General features: G+C 42.1%; 2 protein-coding genes across 13 annotated transcripts in view; both read right to left on the bottom strand.

Moving 5' to 3' along the window:
* The window catches only part of LOC111570975 (receptor-type tyrosine-protein phosphatase mu-like), a 138,383-nt gene extending 131,427 nt beyond the window's left edge, over positions 1-6,956 (bottom strand). For all 11 annotated transcript variants that reach the window (XM_055007155.1, XM_055007156.1, XM_055007159.1 and 8 more), the window contains exon 1: positions 6,654-6,956. In XM_055007155.1, the coding sequence (XP_054863130.1) occupies positions 6,654-6,729 (76 nt within the window). In that variant the 5' untranslated portion in view covers positions 6,730-6,956. The remainder of the gene's footprint in view (positions 1-6,653) is intronic.
* A 2,583-nt stretch (positions 6,957-9,539) lies between these two features.
* LOC111567004 (leucine-rich repeat-containing protein 30-like) lies at positions 9,540-17,922 on the bottom strand. 2 transcript variants are annotated; one of them, XM_035947072.2, is made up of 8 exons: positions 17,794-17,922; positions 15,989-16,282; positions 15,285-15,416; positions 13,386-13,499; positions 12,223-12,357; positions 11,952-12,085; positions 11,499-11,547; positions 9,540-11,325 (listed from the first exon to the last, which is right to left on the bottom strand). In XM_035947072.2, exons 2-8 carry the CDS (start codon positions 16,136-16,138, stop codon positions 11,176-11,178), a joined length of 864 nt encoding a protein of 287 aa, XP_035802965.2. In that variant the 5' UTR covers positions 16,139-16,282; positions 17,794-17,922; the 3' UTR covers positions 9,540-11,175. The 2 variants fall into 2 exon arrangements, with proteins under 2 accessions (XP_035802965.2, XP_035802966.2); XM_035947073.2 differs by having other exon boundaries at positions 17,772-17,880.
* Positions 17,923-19,097: the final 1,175 nt, after the last annotated feature.

The raw sequence follows: 19,097 nt of genomic DNA, 5'->3' as shown, positions 1-19,097 counted from the left end.
TGTGTGTTGCTGAGTTAACAGTAGTGCTCTAATTATAGCCTCTTTTTCTCTTTGGTTGCTTCAGTTTCATTCAGTCTGGACACTAAAACTACAACCAGCTGCCTATGGTTCCCACAGTGCACCTGGGCTGACCAGCTGGCACTTCCTGGTTGAAGGGTCAATCACAGACCAGTCCAAAGAATAAACCAGAAAAGGTTTGGTTATTTGGTTATTTGACGTGTCCAAGGTTCACATAGTTTCACCAACTGGCCTCCTCAGGTCTCGTCCAGAATCACAACATGCCCAGAAAAACTGCAGACACGCAAACATCTGGAGGACGTGGAGGTGACACAGACGAGAAAATAAAACACAAAAACGTGATGCAAAACAAGAAAACACAAAATGACCGCAAAGAGACAAAACTTTGAGAAAGACAAACAAAAATTAGACACAAGAAAAACGAGAAACAAAACTGTCCCAAAGAGGCACAAAACGTGGACACAAAAAGACAAAAACGAGACACAAAACAACAAAAACAAGACACAAAACGACTAAAACGAGACACAAAACGGCAAAAACCAGACACAAAATGACAAAAACCAGACACAAAACGGCAAAAACGAGGCACAAAACGACAAAAATGAGATACAAAATGAAAAAAGCAACATACAAAACAATGAAAATGACATACAAAATGACAAAAACGAGATACAAAATGACAAAACCGACATATAAAATGACAAAAACGACACACAAAACGGCAAAAACGACGCACAAAATGACAAAAATGAGACACAAAACGACAAAACCAAGATTAAAAAATGACAAAAACAACATACAAAACGACAAAAATGACATACAAAATGACAAAAACGACACACAAAACGACAAAACCGACATACAAAACGACACACAAAACAACATACAAAACGACAAAAACAAGATAGAAAACGACAAAACCGAGATACAAAATTACAAAAACGACACACAAAATGGCAAAATCAAGACACAAAACGGCAAAAACAATATACAAAACGACAAAAATGACACACAAAACGACAAAAACGACATACAAAATGACAAAAACAACATACAAAATGACAAAAACAACATACAAAACTACAAAAACGGGATACAAAACAAATAAGCCGAGATACGAAACGACAAAAACGAGACAAAATGACAAAACTGAGACACAAAACGACAAAACTGAGACACAAAATGTCCGACAGTTCCATAAAAGTATGGTTTAGTTTTGTCCTGAATTAACGGAAAATGAGCCACAGTGAAGGAAAATGAGACGGGGGGTTAAATAATCAATTAATACCTGACCCACAAAGTCAAACACAATAACGCAACAAACCCATACACAAAAAACACACACCACCAGCTCAACTCAAGCAGCGGTTGCCCCCGACGACCGGGCGCGCTCATTAGCCTCGCTCCGTCACTGCGGTTATTAGGGCTGGCGGCCATGTTGGATTTAGGCCGTGGAGAGTTTAATTTCATTCTCTGCTGCTTCACAAACACACACAAACACACACACACACACACACACACACACTTACACACACACACAGACACACACACCACAGTCGTCCATATGTGCAGCACAGAGGGACTGACAGGAAAAGAAATCAAACACACCCCGAGGCTACGGACAAACTCCACCATCCTCTACCAGACTCCAGTCATTTTATTCTGGATTTAACGTTAGTCCCTTTTATTCTGTTTCCATCCTCTACCAGACTCCAGTCATTTTATTCTGGATTTAACGTTAGTCCCCTTTATTCTGTTTCCATCCTCTACCAGACTCCAGTCATTTTATTCTGGATTTAACGTTAGTCCCCTTTATTGTGTTTCCATCCTCTACCAGATTCCAGTCATTTTATTCTGGATTTAACGTTAGTCCCCTTTATTCTGTTTCCATCCTCAAGTCACAGTCACATTAAAAGAACAGAACATCTGTGACCTGCTGAATCTGTGAGCAACCAGTCTAAACCAGATTAAGCCCAGTCGAAACCAGTCTCAGACCAGTCTAAACCAGTCTAAACCAGATTAAACCCTGTCTAAACCAATCTAAACCAGCCAAACCAATCAAAACCAGTCTAAGCTCAGTTTAAACCAGTCTAAGCCCAGTCTGAACCAGATTAAACCAGTGTAAACCAGTCTAAACCAGTCTAACACTGGTCTAAATTGTTCCCACTCATTGCTAACAGACACAGCTGCAGTAACTTTAAAATAATCCATTTGGTGATTTTCAGGCAGTTTCTGACCTGAAGTCTGGTTCCGTGTAAAGCATAACCTTCAAAGTTCTGCTGCTGGTTCTGTTTCTGACCTGAAGTCTGGTTCCATGTGAAGCAGAACCTTCAGAGTTCTGCTGCTGGTTCTGCAGCACCAGATGAGAACGTTTCCAGAACAGAACAATGACCCACAAACAGCAGCTGCTTCAGTTTGATGATGATGAAGATGATGATTAAGGCTGCAGCCTCTCAAACCGACCAATGACAGGACTGAGAAGCAGTCCTGCACTCTGATTGGACCAGAACCTGTGCCTGTTCTCCACCAGGCCCAACCTGGTCCAGTCCAGCAGGAAATACAAGCCAAGAGGGACAGACATGGCTATGCTAAAAGCTAAATGCTAAAAGCTAAAGGCTACCTCCAATAACCAACGATCGAGCTGATTGATCATGTCCTCATGGAACCACAGAGGAACTGAGAACAGTTTGGACTCAGAACTGATCAAAACAAAGAGCAGCTGCTGATAGAATCCTGATCAATAACTAATAATCAATAAGTGAGTTCAGCTAAAATCTGATTCAGTTATGTTTTAGACATGAACGTCTTGTTTCTGTTTCTAGTTCCTGATATTTCAGATTTGAATTAATCACATAATCAAACTAACAGGATCAATACATGAATTGATTATCTGTCAGCTGTTCTGATCAATCAGTTTGATCAGTTTTTAATAAAAAGTCTGAATCCTCTGTGAATAGTTTCTGCTTTAGATCAACTGATCCACGTTTCATTATTTTCTGATTGATTAATGCAGATTTCATGTGATCCATTATTGATCACACTCATTATTGATCAGAGTCCGTTCACGTTCTCTCTGATTCTACTGTCAATAAACCTGAGCTCTATGCTCCAGATCAACAGATCGGATGTTTGGTAAAATACCAGAAATGATGAAAAACAATCAGTTTCCTTGAAGTGTCCAGGCTAGAGTCAGATAAACAGGAAGTAATAAACCAGCCGATCAATAAACAGGAAGTAATAAACCAGCCGATCAATAAATAGGAAGTAATAAACCAGCCGATCAATAAACAGGAAGTAATAAACCAGCCGATCAATAAACAGGAAGTAATAAATCAGCCGATCACTAAAGAGGAAGTAATAAATCAGCCAATCAATAAACAGGAAGTAACAAATCAGCCGATCAATAAACAGGAAGTAATAAACCAGCCAATCAATAAACAGGAAGTAATAAACCAGCCGATCAATAAACAGGAAGTAATAAACCAGCCGATCAATAAACAGGAAGTAATAAATCAGCCGATCAATAAAGAGGAAGTAATAAATCAGCCAATCAATAAACAGGAAGTAACAAATCAGCCGATCAATAAACAGGAAGTAATAAACCAGCCAATCAATAAACAGGAAGTAATAAACCAGCCGATCAATAAACAGGAAGTAATAAACCAGCCGATCAATAAACAGGAAGTAATAAACCAGCCAATCAATAAACAGGAAGTTATAACCAGCTGATCAATAGATGAAGGTTATAAATATCCTGGTTAATAACCGACAGTTCCAGACTTAAAACAAGATGAAAAAATATGATCACTAAGATCAATGTGATCAATAAGGACGTTTGATCTAACAGCAGTAGAACCAGTCAGAATGAGAACAGACTTCTGTATGGAACACGATCAATAAGAACGTCTGGCTTTAACTGATCAGATCTGATCAGCTGTTATTGATCTGCAGCGATCAATGAGACGATCAGAAAAAAACAAAACAGGAAACAAAAAAAAGACTGAGCCACAAAATCTGACTGAACAACAACGGATTATTCTGAGGAAGAACACAGAGACTGGAATACTGGAATATTGGGAATACTGGAAGTACTGGGAATACTGGGAATACTTGGAATACTGGGAGTACTGGAATACTGGGAATACTGGAAGTACTGGGAATACTAGAATACTGGGAATGCTGGAAGTACTGGGAATACTGGAAGTACTGGGAATACTGGAATACTGGGAATACTAGAAGTACTGGGAATACTAGAAGTACTGGGAATACTGGAACACTGGGAATACTTGGAATACTGGGAGTACTGGAATACTGGGAATACTAGAATACTGGGAGTACTGGAATACTGGGAATACTGGGAATTCTGGAAATACTGGAAGTACTGGGAACACTGAAAGTACTGTGAGTACTGGAAAACTGGGGATACTGGAAGTACCGGGAATACTAGAATACTGGGAGTACTGGAATACTGGGAATACTTGGAATACTGGGAGTACTGGAATACTGGGAATACTGGAAGTACTGGGAATACTAGAATACTGGGAATACTGGAAGTACTGGGAATACTGGAATACTGGGAATACTAGAAGTACTGGGAATACTGGAACACTGGGAATACTTGGAATACTGGGAGTACTGGAATACTGGGAATTCTGGAAATACTGGAAGTACTGGGAATACTGGAAGTACTGGGAATACTGGAATACTGGAAATACTTGGAATACTGGGAGTACTGTAATACTGGGAATACTGGAAGTACTGGGAATACTGGAATACACGGAATACACGGAATACTGGGAGTACTGGAATACTGGGAATACTGTGAAGACTGGGAATACTAGAAGTACTGGGAAAACTGGAATACTGGCAGTACTGGGAGTACTGGGAATACTGGGAGTACTAGAATGCTATGAATATTGGAAGTACCGGGAATACTAGAATAGTGGAAGTACTGGACTACTGGGAATACTAGAATACTGGGAATACTGGGAGTACTAGAATACTGGCAATACTGGAAGTACTGGACTACTGGGAATACTGGGAGTACTGGAATACTGGGAATACTGGGAATTCTGGAAATACTGGAAGTACTGGGAACACTGGAAGTACTGTGAGTACTGGAAAACTGGGGATACTGGAAGTACCGGGAATACTGGAATACTGGGAGTACTGGAATACTGGGAATACTTGGAATACTGGGAGTACTGGAATACTGGGAATACTGGAAGTACTGGGAATACTAGAATACTGGGAATACTGGAATACTGGGAATACTGGAATACTGGGAATACTAGAAGTACTGGGAATACTGGAACACTGGGAATACTTGGAATACTGGGAGTACTGGAATACTGGGAATACTTGGAATACTGGGAGAACTGGAATACTGGGAATTCTGGGAATACTGGAAGTACTGGGAATACTGGAATACTGGGAATACTAGAAGTACTGGGAATACTGGAACACTGGGAATACTTGGAATACTGGGAGTACTGGAATACTGGGAATACTTGGAATACTGGGAGAACTGGAATACTGGGAATTCTGGAAATACTGAAAGTACTGGGAATACTGGAAGTACTGGGAATACTAGAAGTACTGGGAATACTGGAATACTGTAAATACTTGGAATACTGGGAGTACTGTAATACTGGGAATACTGGAAGTACTGGGAATACTGGAATACACGGAATACTTGGAATACTGGGAGTACTGGAATACTGGGAATACTGTGAAGACTGGGAATACTAGAAGTACTGGGAAAACTGGAATACTGGCAGTACTGGGAGTACTGGGAATACTGGGAGTACTGGAATACTATAAATATTGGAAGTACCGGGAATACTAGAATAGTGGAAGTACTGGACTACTGGGAATAGTGGGAATACTAGAATACTGGGAATACTGGGAGTACTAGAATACTGGGAATACTGGAAGTACTGGACTACTGGGAATACTGGAATACTAGAATACTGGGAGTACTAGAATACTGGGAATACTGGGAGTACTAGAATACTGGGAATACTGGAAGTACTGGACTACTGGGAATACTGGAATACTAGAATACTGGGAGTACTAGAATACTGGGAATACTGACAGTGAACATATTAAATATACTGATCCCAAAATCCTGCAGATATTCTCATGAACTGAGTTCACTTCTGTTGCAGAGGTTCTGTTCTCAACCACCGGTTCTGATGGTTCTACTGAGTCCGGTTCTGTTGGTTCTACTGATTCAGGTTCTATTAGTTCTACTGAGTCTGGCTCTATTAATTTTACTGAGTCCGGTTCTGTTGGTTCTGTTGGTTCTACTTGTTCTGCTTGTACAGCGTTTAATTGAGCTTGTTCTGCTGTTTGTACTGAATCTGGTTCTGTTTGTTCTGCTGGTTCTGTTTGTTCTGTTTTCTCTGGTTCTGTTTGTTGTTGTTCTGCTGGTTCTACTGGTTCTGTTTGGCCTGGTTCTGCTGGTTCTGCTGCTGGGTTCCTGCCCGGATCATGGCTGACAGGATGAAGGAGGAGATTTCCCAGCTGGAAACTTGGAACCAGAAACTCCGCGTTCTGCTGCTGCGGTCAAAGAGAACCCTCCCAGAACCCCAGGACTCCCGAACCCCCAGTCCCGGTCCCGGTCCTCTTACCTTTGAAGGTGTCGGTCCGCGCGCCCGTCGGTCCCAGTAGGAGCAGCGCGAGCGGCAGCAGCAAACTTCCGTCCATGTTCAGCTGCGGAGCGGAGACCTGAAACTCTCCAACTCTTTCTTCTCCAGGTTCTGTCCGGTTCTGCTCCGGTTCTCCCGCTGCTTCTCCTCCCGCTGCCCGCCGCTCCTACACACTGACAGGTGACCGACCGCACCGACAGGTAAACCGGAGAGCGCGCGGCTTGAGCCCCGATTAGTGAGTCTCCGGTTTGTTTCTTCAGAAACCCCGACCGTTTACCGACCGCTGCTGACGTCACACACACACAGTGAGTGAGAGAGAGAGAGAGAGAGAGAGAGAGAGAGACCGAAACAGCGGTACCGTCATCATCGAGTACTACTAGTACTGTAGTACTACTGTAGTAGAATGTTGGAAAGTACTTTATACTGGACAGGATCCTACTGGAGGTAGTACTACTGGAAGTTTTACTACTTTCAGTACTACATGGAAACACAAGCAGGATTTATTCAGTCCCTAATCAGTCTATATTCAGTCTATATTTTGTCTATATGTAGTCTATATTCAGTCTTTAGGATCAGGTTCTACACAGAAACGTTCTTTCACTTCAAACTACAGACAGATTTTTATAAACTCATGACAGATAATAAGATCTAGAACCAGTGGTTCCATCAGTGTTCTCCTCCTTCCAGTCAGTATTTAGTAGATTCTAACCCTGGATCCTGTTGGTCTCCATCAGTCTGAACATTTGGACCTCCTTCTTCTTCATAAACTGTTAAACTCTGTCAGGTTCCTCAGGGATCCTGATCAACAGAACTTTTCAGGTCCAGACTCTAGTTCTCAGGTGGATGGAGGTCTGGACTCTGACTCCTCCAGAACTTCCACCTTGTTGTCTTTAAACCATCTCTGAGGATCTTTGTCTGTTTGCTTCGACTCATCGTCTGGATGGAAACATGATCTTCTCCACGTCTCAGTTCTCTTCAGACCATCAGGTTGTCCTCCAGGATTTCATTTACCCTCTACCTGCTGCTGAGGAACATCATGATGCTGCCACCACCATGCTTCTCATCATGATGCTGCCACCACCATGCTTCACATCATGATGCTGCCACCACCATGCTTCATATCATGATGCTGCCACCACCATGCTTCACATCATGATGCTGCCACCACCATGCTTCATATCATGATGCTGCCACCACCATGCTTCACATCATGATGCTGCCACCACCATGCTTCATCTCCAAATATCTTCTGCTACAGACTCAATGCTTTCATTTTTAAAAAATTAATTCATTTCTTTGTAGAAATCTGTTGTCCCTCTGACATGAAAATATTCCATGTTATTTGTAAAAAATAAATATATATATATATTGTTTTGTTTGCTGTGGTTTATTCAATATTTTCCCTCAGAGTGCCTGCAGTGGTTTTGGCTCAGTTTCTGGAGTATCTATAATTTGTAGTTGTATTTTTCTATTGTGTTTTCAGTTGAACTGAGTGTTTCCTGACATTAGTCTCGTTTCTGTTCTGGGATTTTAATTAATCGGGTGGAAATCAGTGATAATCAGTGATAAATCAGTGCAACAGCTGCTCCTCGGTGATTTGCTGCCCCCTGCTGGTTGAACTCGACGCCAGTTTTCATGGGATCCACTCTTCTCTTTACTTTTAGTGAATCGTCTTTCTTCTTTTCTGTCCTATTTGGTCTGAAACATGAAGAATCAGCAGAGTTCACCTCCTCTGTTCAACACGTTTCTTGTTTTTAGAGTGTTTTTAACATGTGAAGTGAAGGAAGCATGTTTGTGTCTTCCAGGACCTTTAGAAGGAATCCAGAGCAGTGAGTCAACAAAGACTGTTTATCTGCTCCCACCTACAGGACAAGATGAGGAACTGCAGCTCGACAGAGGAATACTACTGATACTAATACTACTAATGCTATTGATACTAATACTGATACTACTGATACTAATACTAATAATACTAATACTAATAATATTACTGATACTAATACTACTAATACTACTGATACTAATACTACTGATACTACTGATACTACTGATACTACTGATACTACTGATACTAATACTACTGATACTAATACCACTGATACTAATACTACTAGTACTGCTGATACTAATACTACTGATACTAATACTATTAATGCTATTGATACTAATACTACTGATACTAATACTACTAGTATTACTGATACTAATACTACTGATACTAATACTATTAATACCACTGATCCTCATACTACTAATACAACTGATACTAATACTACTAATTCTACTGATACTAATATTACTAATACTAGTACTCCAGAACGGCGAGTCAACAAAGAGTGCTTATCTGCTGCCACCTACAGGACGAACTGAGGAACTGCAGCTCCTCACAGGAATACCACTGATACTAATACTACTACTACTGATACTGCTAATACTACTGATACTAATACTGCTGATACTACTAATACTAATGATACTAATACTACTAGTACTACTGATACTAATACCACTGATACTAATACTACTAGTACTACTGATACTAATGCTACTGATACTACTACTAATACTACTGATACTAATAGTACTGATACTACTGATACTAATACTACTAATACTAGTACTCCAGAGCAATGAGTCAACAAAGAGTGTTCATCTGCTGCCACCTACAGGACTAGCTGTGGAACTGCAGCTCCACACAAGAATACTATTGATACTAATACTACTGATACTACTTATACTACTACTCCACAGCAGAAAGCCAGAGCAACACAGTTGCATTCATTCTACTGATACTATTAAAATTAGTACTGATCCTACTACTGAAAATGCTGTTACCACTGCTATTATACCCAGGACTGAAAACAGTGATTAAAAAACAGTAAATATCCTGTTTTTAATCATAATTAAAGGACCACACACAAAAACTTCAGATACTAAAGGAACAGAAAGAAAACTTTCATCAAAAAGCTGAAACAAAAAACAAACCAGTCCATCACCTAGAATCTAAAACAAACCAGTCCATCACCCAGCACCAAAGATCTGAAAGGACGGAAACAGGAAGTCTGAAAGGAGGTAAACAGATATCAAACAACATGAACTGAAAGACAGAAGGACAGACGAGACTAAACACTCAGAGCTGATTGGATGAATGGCTCACAGGTGAAATTAATTCAGCCAATCAAAGGGACACAGATCAAAAGTAAAAACACGAGCAGAGGAAATGTCTCCCTGTTTTTTTACATTAATATCCAGGTAATTTACATTCAATAAGACACGTTGGTGAATGAATCTGGAGGTTTTTTTAATGTTTGGCAGCAATGCTCAGGTGTTTGACTTTCAGCTTAGTTCTAATAGTTCTGAAGAAGTTCTTCACATCCTAGTTTTGACATGAAGTTCATCATAGTCGTCTCTAAGCATGTGGCAGCTTCATTGTGGACGTTTATTTCTGATCATCTGCACACAGAAACTAAGTCTGAAGAAGAGCTCTGAAGTTCTCTAAAACCCTCCACAATGTTCCCGAAGAAGCCTCAGGAGAGCTGAAGACCATGAACTGAAAGACAGCTGAAGACACTTGTGGTTCTCAGTGCTTCTTGTGTTTAATACTCCATGTCCATGTTTCCATGTTGCATCTTTCAGCAAACCTTCAGCAATACAGTTTTATTTTAAACATTATATATTCACTTAATAGGTGAACTCTACGTGTTTCAAACTGTTTCACAACTAGTTGGAACGGAAGCAGAAATAAATAAAGACTTCCAACATGTGGTCAAACAGAACCACCACCTGACTGTTAACCGGATCAATGAAGCTATTCATGAAAACAGTCAAAGAGGAGATAAAAGAAGCAAATCAGACTGAAAAAATCCACTGAAATTCACTCAACACCATTAAATAACATTCAGCTGCATCACAGATTCAGACAGCAGCTCCACGTTAGCCACCTGCAGCACACGTGAGGACAGGTAAATGTAGCATCTACAAACTGGCCTCAGGTTTATCACTGGCATCAGCATGGACCTCAGGTACAAAACACTCCTCCTCCAGCCATCAGGTGGACAAAAAGCTCTGCCCCCAGCCATCAGGTGGACAAAAAGCTCCACCCCCAGCCATCAGGTGGACAAAAAGCTCCGCCCCCAGCCATCAGGTGGACAAAAAGCTCCGCCCCAGCCATCAGGTGGACAAAAAGCTCCGCCCCCAGCCATCAGGTGGAAAAAAAGCTCCATCCCCAGTCATCAGGTGGCTAAAAAGCTCCGCCCCCAGTCATCAGGTGGCTAAAAAGCTCCGCCCCCCAGCCATCAGGTGGACAAAAACCTCCGCCCTCAGTCATCAGGTGGACAAAAACCTCCGCCCCAGTCATCGGGTGGATACAAGCCCCACCCCAAATCTCAGGTAGATAAAAAGTCCCATCCCCCAGTCATCAGGTAGTTTAAAATGTCCCACCCCAGTGTCAGATAAGGAAAAAGCCCCACCCCCAGCTGCCAGGTGTTAAGCCCCGCCCCCAGGCCTATCCTGCCCTCAGGTAGTTGAAGAGTGCGCTGAGCCCACCCTCCAGAACCTCCTTCACAGGTTTGAGCAGCGGGTTGTGGACGATGTGAAGACCTTTATCCAGAGGATGGCAGGCCAACTTCTGCAGGCGGTACAACTGGTGGAGGTCCTGAGGAGGAACAAGACCTTCATCATCACCATCATCACCATCATCATCACCACCATCATCATCATCATCACCATCACCACCACCACCACCATCAACAACATCATCATCATCACCAACATCATCACCATCATCATCAACATCATCATCATCATCATCACCATCACCATGGTTACCTGTGGAACATCTTTAATATCGTTAAAGTCCAGATTCAGCAGCTCCAACCTGATAGAAATCAAAATAATTCAAATCAAAGATCAAAGATCAACAATGTAATTTTAACAAATGAAAATGTAATATCAAAACAAATCACTTGGTCAGGTGTGCTCAGGTGTGTTACCTGGTCAGGTGTGTTACCTGGTCACGAGTGTTACCTGGTCAGGTGTGTTACCTGATCAGGTTTGTTACCTGGTCAGGTGTGTTACCTGGTCAGGTGTGTTACCTGGCCACGAGTGTTACCTGGTCAGGTTTGTTACCTGGTGAGGTGTGTTACCTGATCAGGTTTGTTACCTGGTCAGGAGTGTTATCTGGTCAGGTGTGTTACCTGGTCATGAGTGTTACCTGGTCAGATTTGTTACCTGGTCAGGTGTGTTACCTGATCAGGTTTGTTACCTGGTCAGGTGTGTTACCTGGTCAGGCAGCAGAGGGCCTTTGGCAGAGAATGGAGGCTGTTTCCCTCCACAATGAGGATCTTGAGCTCCACCAGAGCCTGAATGTTCTCTGCCAGGTTCTCCAGACGGTTACAGGCCAGGTGAAGGAACACCTGCAGGAGCGAGGAGGTGCAGACTGTCAGCTGGAGGAAGCCCAGAGCTGTGTAGGACCTACCAGAGCCTTCATGTTGTTGGTGAGCAGATGGGACCTACCAGAGCCTTCATGTTGTAGGTGAGGGAATGGACCTACCAGAGCCTTCATGTTGTAGACGCAGCCCGGGACGTGAGCGATGAGGTTGTGACTGAGGTTGAGCTTCTTCAGCCGGGTCAGGTTGGACAGAGACGCTGGCAGAGAGGACAGCTGGTTGTTGGCCAGACTCAGAACCTGAGAGTTAAGAGACAACCGTTATCATGGAGACGATCTGATCCAGATCAGTACCAATCAGAGCTAATCATCGTCTCTAATAGTTCTGACCAACCAGCGACCAACATTAAAGTTTACCCACAATGACCTTGAAAAACCAGAACCACATCCAGGAACCAATAATTGTTTCTAGGATTCTAAACTGTTCACACTAGGATACATCCCATAATACTGATGATCACTGGGATACATTCCATAATACTGATGATCACTAGGATACATTTCATAATACTGATGGTCACTAGGATACATCCCATAATACTGACGATCATTAGGATACATTTCATAATACTGATGGTCACTAGGATACATCCCATAATACCGATGACAGAGAAAATGAACACAAATGAGATCCAGTGTTCAGACTGAGACACCTGGATGGATTTAAACTGATCTGGTGTCAGTTTCTACCAGAACTCATGTTTCTCCTTCTAAATGTCATGGTTCTTTGTGCTGGACTGATGAAGTTCTGGAAAAGTCCATTAAAAAGTTTTAAATCTGGAACCAGATGTTCTTGTACCAGATTTAGTTGATTTTATCTGGAATGACTAAGAAGTGTCTATTTCCTCCAGTATTTATTATCCCTTATTAATCCCACAAGGGGAAATTCTGATTTTCGTCATCAGAGCGCAGGGTCAGCAGCGGTACAGCACCCCCTGGAGCAGGACGGGTTATGGGCCTCGCTCAAGGGCCCAACATTGGCCGCCTTGGGGTTTGAACCACCGACCTCCTGATTAGTAGTCCAGAGACTTAACTGTTGCGCCACCACTGCCCCTACTATTGCAGTATTTATTGCAGTATTTATTGCAGTATTTGTGCCTCCAGCTGTGTGAAGTATTTATTGCAGTATTTATTGCAGTATTTCTACCTCCAGCTGTGTACAGTATTTATTGTAGTATTTATTGCAGTATTTCTACCTCCAGTTGTGTACAGTATTTACTGCAGTATTTTTTGCAGTATTTTTGCAGTATTTTTTGCAGTATTTGTACCTCCAGCTGTGTACAGCCTCCCAGCTCCTCAGGAATCTCCGTCAGTCGGTTTCTGTAGATGAATAAAACTCGGAGTGTCCTCAGTTGTCCGATCTCTGGAGGCAGACTGCTCAGCTGCTCCGCAGAGACACAACAAACAAACAAACAAATAAATAAACAAATAACAATAAACAGCAACAAACATGAAACAGCAGATCATCCAGAGTTATGAGGAGAAATATTACAAACACCTGGATAGTATTGCAGTATTTCATATGAAAGTATTCTGTGCAGCTGCATGTGGATCAGATAATACACCAACTGAGGAGAAGGTCTACCTGAGAAGATCTACCTGAGGAGGAGAAGGTCTACCTGAGAAGACCTACCTGAGGACAAGGTCTCCCTGAGGAGAAGGTCTCCCTGAGGAGAAGGTCTACCTGAGGAGAAGGTCTCCCTGAGGAGAAGGTCTACCTGAGAAGAGCTACCTGAGGACAAGGTCTACCTGAGGAGGAGAAGGTCTACCTGAAAAGATCTACCTGAGGAGAAGGTCTACCTGAGAAGATCTACCTGAGGAGAAGATCTACCTAAGGAGAGGGTCTACCTGAGGAGGAGAAGGTCTACCTGAGGAGAAGGTCTACCTAAGGTGAAGGTCTACCTGAGGAGGAGAAGGTCTACCTGAGGAGGAGAAGGTCTACCTAAGCAAAAGGTCTACCTGAGGAGGAGAAGGTCTACCTGAGGAGAAGGTCTACCTGAGGAGAAGATCTACCTGAGGAGAAGGTCTACCTGAGGAGAGGGTCTACCTGAGGAGAAGGCCTGGGAGAAAACGCTACTTCATCTCCATGTTTTACTTTTTTCAGTGACACCATCAGCTGCATGCAGTATATTATTTCAGCCTGCAGGGGGCGCTGTTGATGAGAAGTACTTTGTTCAGCCAGTTTTTCTGTTGGAGCTTGAAGGACCTTGAAGGACTTTGAAGGACCTTGAAGGACGTGAGGACAGAAACCGGATCGTGGAGGATTAGAACAAATCAGAACTTTATTTATCCAGCAGCAGCTGAAGAAGGTCACCTGACCACAGACTGCGGCTGCTGGTGCATTCTGGGAAATGTAGGCTCAGCGTTTCAGCCACAAGTCAGAATGTCCTCTGAGCTCCAGCTGGTTCATCTTCCATCTAAAGTCCTGCAGCTCAACACAGAACATAAAGGAGGAGAACTGAGAGATCTTCTGGTGCTAGAACTCAGATCTTCTGGTACTAGAACTCTGAACTCTGAGATCTTCTGGTCCTAGAACTCAGATCTTCTGGTACTACAACTCAGATCTTCTGGTCATAGAACTCAGATCTTCTGGTACTAGAACTCTGAACGGATGTCTCCTCATACTGCAGACCTTCATCTATTATTTTACAGAAACTTCTTGTTTTCCGTCTCATTTTTCTGTTTCTTCTTCACGTCGTTCTGTCTCCTCTTTGTCTTTTGGTTCTTCTTGTTTTGTTCCTCATTTATCGTCTCGTCGTGTTCCAGGACTTCACTGATCTCCTGAACTAAAGTCACTCATTTTTCATTTGATCCATCGTGGATCTGAACTGTTGATGATTTAATCAGACGTGAAGCAGAATAACATTCTAATGAAATGTTCTAAGATCAGGTTATTTAATCAGACATTCTAATGAAATGTTCTACCTTTAAGATGATTTAATCAGATGTTCTAATGAAATGTTCTACCTTTAAATGATCCTGATGAGATCATGGACTGTCTGAAAGTTGGAAATCTGACCACTAGTTTATGTTTTGACAGTTTTTTTTTCCTGATAAACGTCTGAGATCTTTTCAAGGTGAAATTAATTCAGCAGGTTCTTGGTAGTCTGGGTCATAAACGTTCTGTGATCTTTGTTCTGTCAGTTCTCTGAGGAACCGTGCATCACCTGGTTCCCCCACAGGTTGAGGACCACCAGGTTGGAGAGCAGAGCCACCTGAGGAGGAACCACCTTCAGACTGTTCAGAGAAAGGTTCAGCTTCTGCAGCTCCAGCAGCTCCCACAGCTCCTCTGGTACCTCCTGCAGAACATGAGAAAAACCCACGAAGAACACCTATGAATCTGGATCTGAACTCTGGATCTAAACTCTGGACCTGGATCTCAACTATGGATCTAAACTCTGGATCTAAGCTCTGGATCTGAATTCTGGATCTGGATCTGAACTCTTTATCTGGATCTAAACTCTGGATCTAAACTCTGGATCTGAATTCTGGATCTGGATCTGAACTCTGGATCTAAACTCTGGATCTAAACTCCGGATCTGAACTCTGGATATGGATTTAACCTTTGGATCTAGATCTGGATTTGAACTCTGGATCTGGATCAAAACTCTGGATCTGGATCTAAACTCTGGATCTAAACTCTGGGTCTAAACTCTGGATCTGAACTCTGGATATGGATCTAACCTATGGATCTGGTTCTGATCTCTGAATCTAAACTCTGGTTCTGATCTCTGGATCTAAACTTTGGACATGATCTCTGGATCTGTTTCTGATCTCTGGATCTAAACTCTGGTTCTGATCTCTGGATCTGGTCTCCAGACCTGCTCTGTGGACCTCCAGTGGTGGTCTTCTCCTCCTGCTGGATGCTCACCTTCAGTCCTCGGCGGGTCAGACTCAGGACGTTGAATCCAAATTGTCTGACGGTGAATCTGCGGATTCTGTCGGCCGACGTCAGACTGTCCTCTCTGGACGGACTCCTCCGTTTCTCCTCCACCTCCTCCTTACACACCGACCCTCCCATCCTCCACCGTCCAGCAAGAGAACCCCAGGAACCCGAGGAACCTCAGCCCAGGCCTCCAGCTGGTGGAGCTCCAGATGTTGTCTCAGGATGTTACGGTGAAGCTGATTGGTCCTGGTCTAGTCACATGGTGTGTTTTAGAAGAACCTGCAGGTCCCAAACACACCTTCAGTCCACGTAATGAAGAATGTTCTAAGAAACACAACATTTATGTCAAAGAACCTCCTCAGACAGCTGGTTTTGGTTCTGGTTCTGGTTCTCCAAAACCTGCCACAAGCTTCAAGAAACAGGTTCTAGGTCAGTTTAAGACCCTAGTCAGAAAGAATCAGCAGATTTTAGACTTTCAGTCCTTAAATGCAGCGTGGATCAGAAATGACAACATGACCACAAAGAGACAGAACAAAGACACACAAAACCACGAATATGACACAAAAACACAATTATGACACAAAAAACACAAATATGACACAAAAACACAAATATGAAAAAAAAAACATAAATATGACACACAAAAACACGAATATGAAACAAAAAACGAATATGACACAAAGCCACAAATATGACAAAAAACACAAATATGACACAAAAAACACAAATATGACACAAAAACACAAATATGACACAAGCACACAAATATGATACAAAAAACACAAATATGATACAAAAAACACAAATATGACACAACAAACACAAATAGGACACAAAGACACAAATATGACACAAAAAACAGAAATATGACCAAAAAACAGAAATATCACACAAAAAACACAAATAAGACACAAACATAAATATGATACAAAAAAAACACAAATATGACACAAAAAACACAAATATGACACAAAAACACAAATATAATACAAAAAACACAAATATGACACAACAAACACAAATAGGACACAAAGACACAAATATGACACAAAAAAAACAGAAATATGACCAAAAAACAGAAATATGACACAAAAAACAAAAATAAGACACAAACATAAATATGACACAAAAAAAACCACAAATATGACACAAAAAAACACAAATATGACACAAAAACACAAATATGACACAAAGATGCAAATATGACACAAAAAACACAAATATGACACAAAAAAACACAAATATGACACAAAAACACGAATATGACACAAAAACACAAATATGACACAAAGACACAAAAACACAAATATGACACAAAAAACACCAGAAGAACCCAGCTAAAGCTGAATTGTGGAGGCTGTAGAGGGTAAATGGTTGGTTCTATGTTTCATATAGAACCACAGAGAGTAAATGGTTGGTCTTCTGGTTCAGGAGAAGATGTTCAGTTCCAGCTGCAGGAGGAACCAGTGAAGGAATGAAGAAGTCTCGCTGCTGAAACTGAACTCTGATGATGTTTTCTACGAATAAACGGATTTTTGTAAAAACTCTGTGGAACATCTGAACAAACAGATGTTCTTCATGATGGATCAGATGTTTGGGCTGAAATATCTTTAGATGGACAAAAACCAGGACCAGAGGTTCCTCAGAGGTCTTCAGGTTAGAGTCTCAGACGAAAGAAACCAGAACCTGAAGGAGTAGGAACCAAAACCTGAAGGAGGAACCAGAACCTGAAGGAGGAACCAAAATCTGAAGGAGAAAAAAACAGAACCTGAAGGAGGAGAAACCAGAACCTGAAGGAGGAGGAACCAGAACCTGAAGGCGAAGGAACCACAGACCTGCAGGAGAATCCAGGCGCTGGAGTTTGAGCTGGAGCAGAAACACTGAGAGGATCCGAGCTGCTGACCTGAAGATCCATCGTCTGATTGGCTGATTGAAGCGTCCAGCTGTCGGTTCTGAGGGGGAACCCGATCTGAGTTCTAACAGGCTCTCAGCTGCTGCTGTCAATCAGCTGCTGCAGCCAATCAGCTGCTGCTTTCTGCTGCTGCAGCCAATCAGCTGCTGCCTTCACAACAACAACAACAACAGGACAGGCCGAGGTTCAGAAGGAACCAGAACACAAGAAAGATCCTGGATCTGCTTTCTGCCTCACGACAAGACTTCAGTCAGCACAGGGTTAGAGAGAACAGAACCACTGAAGAACCAGAAACTAAACAAAAACAAACTAAAGAACCAAAAACTAAAGAACCACAAAATAAAGAACCAGGCATTAAACAACCCGACACTAAAGAACCAGACTCTAAAGAACCAGACACTAAAGAACCAGACACGAAACAACCACAAACTAAAGAACCAGACTCTAAAGAACCAGACTCTAAATAACCAGACACTAACGAACCAGACACTAAACAACCACAAAATAAAGAACCACAAAATAAAGAACCACAAACTAAAGAACCAGACTTTAAAGAACCAGACTCTAAAGAATCTGTTTGTTGTAAAGTTGTTCTAACGCGTTCTGTCCACATGATGGCAGCAGAGATCTACTCTGCGAGCTGCAGGGTTCCGTCTGAACAGGAAGTCTTCTGATCGTCTACCTGAGAATCTACTGAAAGCTTCAGACGTTAGCCGTCCTTCTGACCAACATCTACACATAGGAGAACTATTGAGGACTAGAACCTCCATCCAGGGTCTCCATGAAGCTCCAGTCTGGGTCTCCAGATGGATGGATCCATGTTCTACTGAACGATCTTCTCTGGGATGGAGCTCTGATGAACACCATGGAAACACTGAGGGACAAAATGGACCAAAGTCCCACAATTCAGCCTCAGAACTGATCCCAGACGATGCAAACAGGACGTGATCCTGGTGGAAAATAATAATAATAATAATAATAAACACAGCTCTTCACACTGCTCTGTTCCATGTGGAACACCTGGTTCCTCTGTCCAGGCCTCAGGACTTGGTAGTAAAACATTAAAAGACATGATGAGGATCTGGTATCAGTAGAACTCGTGTTATTCTGGTCCACTGCCAGAAGAAGTCAGCAGAGTTGATCTTAGAAAAAAAAAAGGAAATGAGTTAAAACTATTTAAAG

The sequence above is a fragment of the Amphiprion ocellaris genome, chromosome 22, assembly GCF_022539595.1.
Source record: "Amphiprion ocellaris isolate individual 3 ecotype Okinawa chromosome 22, ASM2253959v1, whole genome shotgun sequence".
NCBI classification, from domain to species: domain Eukaryota; kingdom Metazoa; phylum Chordata; class Actinopteri; family Pomacentridae; genus Amphiprion; species Amphiprion ocellaris.
Note: the sequence above shows the minus strand (reverse complement) of the source record. Positions and strands in the feature narration are given on the sequence as shown.

What these genes read in the sequence shown, in the direction of transcription:
- LOC111567004 (XM_035947072.2), bottom strand. Translation starts at nt 16,138, where the DNA reads ATGGGAGGGTCGGTGTGTAAGGAGGAGGTGGAGGAGAAACGGAGGAGT. An exon ending in TCAACCTGTGGGGGAACCAG is followed by an intron (nt 13,500 to 15,284) that starts GTGATGCACGGT and finishes TCTGCGGAGCAG; the next exon opens with CTGAGCAGTCTGCCTCCAGA. An exon ending in GAGGCTGTACACAGCTGGAG is followed by an intron (nt 12,358 to 13,385) that starts GTACAAATACTG and finishes CTTAACTCTCAG; the next exon opens with GTTCTGAGTCTGGCCAACAA.